Source organism: Electrona antarctica (genome assembly GCF_951216825.1).
Source record: "Electrona antarctica genome assembly, chromosome: 2".
Taxonomy (NCBI): Eukaryota; Metazoa; Chordata; class Actinopteri; order Myctophiformes; family Myctophidae; genus Electrona; species Electrona antarctica.
Window position 1 is genome coordinate 19,235,462 of NC_136807.1, and position 7,500 is coordinate 19,242,961.

The following is a 7,500-nucleotide window of genomic DNA, read 5'->3' on the forward strand; positions in this document are numbered from 1 at the left end:
GTCTGCTTCCTCTGTCCACCCATAGACACTGGTATACTTTCTCTGTCCACCCATAGACACTGGTATACTTTCTCTGTCCACCCATAGACACTGGTATACTTTCTCTGTCCACCCATAGACACTGGTATACTTTCTCTGTCCACCCATAGACACTGGTATACTTTTTGTTTATATAGCAATCTTGGGTTTACTTTCCATCCTGCATGTCCAATCATATCTATTTGAATGAAATCCAGTTATTATATACAACCCCAGGAATTTTCTTAACCTTGAGCCTTATATTTAAAAAATAGCGAATATACTGAAGCCAAACTACAAGCTAATTTATGTGTCACATTGCGACGTGCTGTGCACTTGCATATAGTCATTTTAGCTAAGGTGTTGCTTGTAGGGGGGGGGGGGGGGGGGGGTCCTGATTAGAGGACACTTGTAGAATCGGCTCTGGTCTCAATGGATTAAAGTGGTTAACTGTCCCAAGAGCCCATACTTATTTATTTATTGATTTGATTTAGATTTGATTTATATTGTTGTTGTTTTTGTTTTTTGTTTTTTACTTTTAATAAAACTTGTTCTATGTTTGTCTGCAATCGTGTTTTAATGTGTTGCAGCCTGTCAGAACATTCTTGTAAAAGAGATTTGTTTTTTCAATGAGGCTTTTCTAGTCAAAGGGTAAATAAAACACGCACGCACGCATGCACGCACGCACGCACGCACGCACGCACGCACGCACACACACACGTGCGCACGCCCAGCCCACAACACATTATGTACAGCAGTGACCTTAAAAAATTACCTCCCAATACAAGAAAGAAAAAAACAGAAACTAGGCTTTAATACATCAAGAGACAAAGCATGGAGTCGTTCTGCCCACAATGAATTGGAGCTTGATTTTAAGGGTGTATAAAAGGTTTTGTTTGAGCTTTTATGGAGCTTTTATGGAGCTGTAGTGCCAACTGTAATGAACTCGAAACCTTATAAAACCCTTGTTAGCGTCAACGTCAGTCTGTCCTCAACTCCAGGACAGATTTAAATTATCAAGGAGAGCCTTCTGTCTCTCTGGCTGTTCCCAGTCACAAGGGAGAGAGAACTTCACTGGAACTGAAACGTCGACTTATAGGTTCGTCAACCATGGATTCTAGCATCAACCCAAATAAAAGCCATTCCCTTTTGTTCTTTGAGAGCCGTCTTTCATTGTTTTGTTTCTACTGACCTACAACATACATTTTATTCGTTGCTTGTTTGTGTGCTCGCTCGCTCACTCTAACCTGTCCTCTTCCTCCTCCTCCTCCTCCTCCTCCTCTGCTCCAGGACTGTCCCCAGCTGGTGCGCTCAGAGGAGATCCTTATTCCTGCAGGGGAGGTGAAGCCAATCACGCTTAAGGCCAGGAACCTTCCGCAGCCCCAGTCCGGTCAGCGGGGCTACGAGTGCGTCCTCCACATCCAGGGAGTCAGCCACAGAGTCACCGCCCTGCGTTTCAACAGCTCCAGTGTTCAGTGCCAGAACAGTTCGGTAGGTCAGATGGGTCACATGGCTGGGTGAGCAGAATCAGAATCAATGACCAGAATCCTCTTAATCCTCGGTGTTAGTTTATGTATTTATTATTTCAAATGGATAGTTACTATGTAGTCACTACATAGTAACTATCCATTTGAAATAATATATACGGTACATGCCAATACACTATTGGCTAGCAGTATACTTGACTTTACTGCTGACCATTTTCCAAAGCATACAGTGGTTTGTTTGATTTTCAAAGAAGCCATTGGATTCAATTCATTTCAGTTCCGTATGAAATCTACTTCAGACTCCCATTAGCATCTTCTTCTTCATACATACTTGCAGAGACTTGCTTGGTATAATCCAACATGGTAACCATAATTGTGTGGTTATTTTATGTCAAAGTTATGCTAATGTTTGACTTTAAGCAGGGCTCATAAAATAGTGTGTGTGTGTGTGTGTGTGTGCGTGTGCGTGTGCGCGTGCGCGTGTGTGTGCGTGTGCGTGTGTGTGTGTGCGCGCGCCCGCGCACGGGCACGTGTTATACAAGTTATTCTATTTTCATAGTCTGTCTGAGAAAATAGATTGTGTTGTAACTTTTATGTTTCTGTAACTCACTATTTGCAGTCACTCTGTGAAATATGTTGCATACATCTTTCAGAATCCTTGTTCCAGTCATTCTTCATATTGCACATTGTTCTCTGACTCGCCTACTCTGGGTTTTACTCATCAAGAAAGAAACCATTGCAGAACTCACCTGTGTGTCCTCCTGGGAGTGCATATAGGACATGCTATTAGTGTTTGTGGATTGCCTGCTCCACGTCAATAGTGTGTGTGTGTGTGTGTGTGTGTGTGTGTGTGTGTGTGTGTGTGTGTGTGTGTGTGTGTGTGTGTGTGTGTGTGTGTGTGTGTGTGTGTGTGTGTGTGTGTGTGTGTGTGTGTGTGTGTGTGTGTGTGTGTGTGTGTCTGTCAGTGTGTGTGTGTGTCTGTCAGTCAGTGAAGACACTACAACTAGCCTGCCTAGGTAATTACACTGGAGAAGTCTGCAGCTAGGTTCTGCCCTCAGGGCAAGTGCACACAAACTGCAACATATTCCCAATGGACTGCAGAGACACGCACGCACGCACATACACACACAACACAATCTGGAAGGTAAGGGCGTAGGAGACAATGGAGGACGGCATGGCAAGAGGCCGGAGGGAAATCCAAGCCTCCGCCAGGCTCCCCCACTCCGCCCTACGCTCTCAGCATCAGGCATGTCAAAAGATCAGATAAACCTTTATTGATCTCCAGAGGGAAATCCAGGTGTCATAGCAGCAACATCAGTAAGAATGAAACACAGGGGATAGAGCTAATGCCGAGTATATGTATGAATATATGCAGGGCTGCACACAATTATTTTGGGCTAGTTCTCAAAGGAGCACCTGGACATGCAAGTTGGTGCGCACAGCGGGGGGGGGGGGGGGGGGGGGGGGGGGGTGCTAAGCTACAGAGTCACAGACAGTGTGGTCGTTAAGCAGCAGGAGGACGTTTGTTAGCAGCACTGAAACGTCCAACACAGATACAATTAATTACTCACCTACTGCTGCAGGTTCCATGTTTAAGTAAAGTAATTCCAGTGTTGTTCAAGTGACAGATGCATGGTTTTCACATTGTAAATATGGTTGCGTGGTTTTAGCGACTAGCACTATGACAGGAGCACCGTAAACTTTGGGAAAGTGTCATAGTAGTGTCATAGTAGCTTCCTGTGTTCTGACTTCCTCTTCAAAATAAGAGTCACGTGTAAAGATTAGTCAACAATAGTTTTATTTCTAAGTCTACTTACAGGACGTTAACATCTCATTTGAGTTCCTTTTGAATGCCTGTCAGATTCTCTACAGTACATAACTGTCTCAGCTGTTGGTGCGCAAATGCGCCTCACATGCCTTTGATCTACCGCGCAGAAAACATTTTGACGACGCATGCGCACTGGCGCACCGGTTGTGTGCAGGCCTGAATATATGGCTATCCGCCACACGTGTGTGTGTGTGTGTGTGTGTGTGTGTGTGTGTGCGTGTGCGTGTGCGTGTGCGTGCGTGCGTGCGTGCGTGTGCGCGTCAAAAAACTAGTTTGTTCTTTCTAACCTGATCCACATCTGTTGGCCTGTAGCAACATTCCTCAAACCCATGTTGGAAGGGTCGTGACGGTGGCTTTCTGCCTCCTGACAACACAATGTTGTGTTTGTACAAGCCTAATTAGCTGGTGTTGTGGTCAGCTCATATACTGGGTGAAGTTTGTCAGGGTTTGGAGACTTTAACATGGTTATTAATCTCCACTGACAATGATGAATGTGTTTGGGAGTATTGTCTCATTGTCTGTATAGCTGTGATGAAGACAAGGGGGTGATGCAACTTCAGGGCAATGTCATAAAAGAATCTAATCTTGTAAACCTCCCCGCTGTGTTCTGTCCCCCCATTATCCTCCTCTCTCTCTCTCTCTCTCTCTCTCTCTCTCTCTCTCTCTCTCTCTCTCTCTCTCTGGTCTCCAGTATCTGTACGAGGGCATGAAAATCAGTGAACTGCCAGTGGATTTCTCGGTGGTGTGGAACGGCAACTTCATTATTGATAACCCAGAAAATATCCAAGGTAAGGAGACAAGATGCTGCTGACAGCACGCACCTGGCAAAATAGAAAACAGATGGACAATATCTCTCTCTGTGTCTTTCTCTCTCTCTCTCTCTCTCTCTCTCTCTCTCTCTCTCTCTCTTTCTATTACCCATCTTGCTCTCAGATAAGGTATTTTCTTAGCTACTTTCGAGACGGTGTCTATATTTTGTTCTCCTACCTTATGCTGAAACAAACCACATACAGTATGAAAAATACAGATGTCTTTGTTTTAAATAAAACATACAATAAAATGAGAAACAAAAACGGAATGCAGAAGTGGCCTGCAGGGATATATTCTGCACCTCCTGTCTGTCTTCCCAGGGAAAATAAATAAATACATGAAAGAAATCACTGCACAAATGTTTGTGATTTTGAATAGACCTTTTGTTACTGTGCCAACTCACTGTGTGTGTGTGTGTGTGTGTGTGTGTGTGTGTGTGTGTGTGTGTGTGTGTGTGTGTGTGCGTGTGCGTGTGTGTGCGTAATCCCACAGTGCATCTGTACAAGTGTGCGGCGCAGCGCGACAGCTGTGGGATGTGTCTGAAGTCTGAGAGGAAGTTCCAGTGCGGCTGGTGCAGCGGTGAGGGCCGCTGCACGCTGCGCCACCACTGCCCTCCCATCAACCCTTACACCACCCGCTGGCTGGACCTGTCCAGCAGGAACGTCAAGTGCACCAACCCACGCATCACCGAGGTCAGTGTGCCATCATGAACCTGCCCCAGCTAAGAACAATGTGTGATAATCACTTCTGACTCGAACATCAGACGAAAATACCAGATCCATGTAAGCTTATACATCAGCTATTTTTGGCAATGATATTTAGTGTAGAGCAAAAACACCCAAGTATAGAGCCCTGAGAGATTCCGGTTAACTGAGTCCAGTATAGGCCAGTGGATAATAAGCTGTGATGATCACGCTCTAGTTTAGATAGTATATTATACTCTGTGTGTGTGCGTGCGTGCGTGCGTCCTCAAAGGCTGTGATATTGATGCTGGTGAGAGGTTGATGAGAAACCGCCTTATCTGATGAAGTGCATCGTCTCAAACACCCAGCGAGATCAGGCTATACGCCTGACATCCTCACATCTTTTCAACAATTACCATAGTCACATTTCTTTGGTTGATAACGGCAGCACTCTCTCTCCAGTCAAGTTGAGCTCTTCACCAGTGGAATGTCTGATTTGCATTGAGAGGCTTTGCATTGGAAGGAGGGCTATTCCACTCTCTCCTCTGCTTGCCTCCGGACCCAGGATGAATGAGAATGAGCCTGCAGGAAGCTCCCCAGGGCGCTGGTCCTGCTTAATGCCTGCAGATCTGTACATGGTCTCTCTCTCCGTCTCCCTCTTCTCCTCTCTGTCGCTCTCAATATTTCTCAGTCTCCATGTGGTAGAGCATCTGGTGTTTGTGTCACTGTGTGTGTGTCAGAGTGCGTAGGGATGTGTGTGTGTGTGTGTGTGTGTGTGTGTGTGTGTGTGTGTGTGTGTGTGTGTGTGTGCGTGTGCGTGTGCGTGCCTGCGTGCCTGGTGCACGCAGGTTGCACGAATACCATGCAGGTATTCGTTATGCATCGTGCAAGGGCAAGTGCCTTAACATACACGCACTCACACACACACACCAGTGGAGACATATTCCGCTTTAAGGCGCTATGTCTCCCTGACATCTGCCTGCTCTTTGAGGCAGGGTGCACCGTGCACAGATGCCCGCCTGTAGATTTTAATGCTTCATAACCTCGCAAGGTTATCCCAGCGCTTTGAAACAAACTTTGGCACCAGGCACATTTAGACAGAACGTCATAGCAGCAGCCACTCTTTAGTAAATAATGTCCGATTTATACTCTGTTGCGTGCTGTGTCACGCACAAGAAATAACAGATATACAAGCAGACAACTTTACGATCCAGCACGTTGTGATCTTGTAGATCTGCTATTTGTGGTGCGTGCCACCGGCATATGAATCAGGCTTAACTATTTAGAGCTATGTTAGAGCTATTCAGCCAGCAGAATTCATCTGGCCACTCACACAAGACGGCAGAAAGTGTGTGTGGCTTTATTGATCGCCTCGATCAACACCATACTTCCAACCCCCCCAGTCCCACCGTAACGCCAGCTCCCCCAACCGTACAGGGGTCGCGACCCGGATGTGCTTATTTGTTTCCCCGTAATGTGAGGTCTTTGCTTACTGAGGCTGAATTCCGGGCTGAGCATTGTTGGTGGACTCCACTGTCGCAGGGGAGTCAGGCCAGGAACCAGTGTTTAATTAGCTCCGGTAATGCACCACTGCATTGTGTTTAACCCACCGCAGCCCCCTCAGACCTGACTGGCTCCGCATTGATTCATTTGTCTATTCTTCCTCCTGCCGCTCCCCCACATAAAACTCTGGCCAATTCAAACTTTTTGATGACTTTCATGACTTATTGATATACTGTATTGTACACTGAAAATATGGGGGGGAGGGTTAACACTTCTAATGCTCAGGACGACCACACACATCTTATCAAATAAAACCGCGGGTGCTAAGGACTTGTGGGCACGTCTTAAGGTCTTTTTTACCTCGGGATCTCAAAAATATTTTTGGGGGAAACGGCCGTTACTACAGTAGGCATCGCCTTGCTCAGCCCCTCCCAACCTGTTTGGATGTGCGCGCATGGCCCGACAAAATCTATGTTGCCTCCGCGCAGATTGACCATAATGCCGATGTTCTGGACTAATTTCTGACTTCATCATGCATCTCGGTTACAATAATTATTAACGCTTCTAAAGAGAGATCTGACTTGGCATCTAGTGCCTTTATTCTGAAAGATTCCCTGGCACCAGAATTATTCAGATGAAGAGCCATTGCTGATCTCTCCCCTCCGTTTGTGTGTGTGTGTGTGTGTGTGTGTGTGTGTGTGTGTGTGTGTGTGTGTGTGTGTGTGTGTGTGTGTGTGTGTGTGTGTGTGTGTGTGTGTGTGTGTGTGTGTGTGTGTGTGTGTGTGTGTACATGTCTTGTAATTATTTTTTAATTGTCGTCATTCTGAGATGGGCTGTCTGAGAAAAATATAAGATGTGTGTGTGTGTGTGTACTGAGTCATCCTGGTAAATTAAGTTAGGATCTTCCATTACACTTTCAGCTAGTCTGGCATTTGTGACGGTTCGTGCGCGTCCACTTAACGTGTGTGTGCGCATGTGTGCAGGGTGCCCATTACCATCCGCTGGGACATATCTCATTCAGCTAGCTGTTTTCATTAGTGTTGTGAGCACAGTATGTGATTACCAAGGCCACCTCCAACCCAGACCTTCATCATTCACACTACAAAAACAGACAGCAAGACAGCACAGGAAACAAAAAACTGAAATGGAATGATTTGGTAGTGGAAAAACA

General features: G+C 46.0%; 1 protein-coding gene across 1 annotated transcript in view; it reads left to right on the forward strand.

Annotated features, from left to right (window-relative positions):
• plxna2 (plexin A2) overlaps positions 1–7,500 on the forward strand; it is a gene marked incomplete at its 5' end in the record, with an annotated part of 219,011 nt that overhangs the window by 129,930 nt on the left and 81,581 nt on the right. Inside the window, 3 exons of the mRNA XM_079514160.1 lie at positions 1,309–1,509; positions 4,025–4,121; positions 4,636–4,835. Coding sequence (XP_079370286.1) covers positions 1,309–1,509; positions 4,025–4,121; positions 4,636–4,835 — 498 coding nt within the window. The remainder of the gene's footprint in view (positions 1–1,308; positions 1,510–4,024; positions 4,122–4,635; positions 4,836–7,500) is intronic.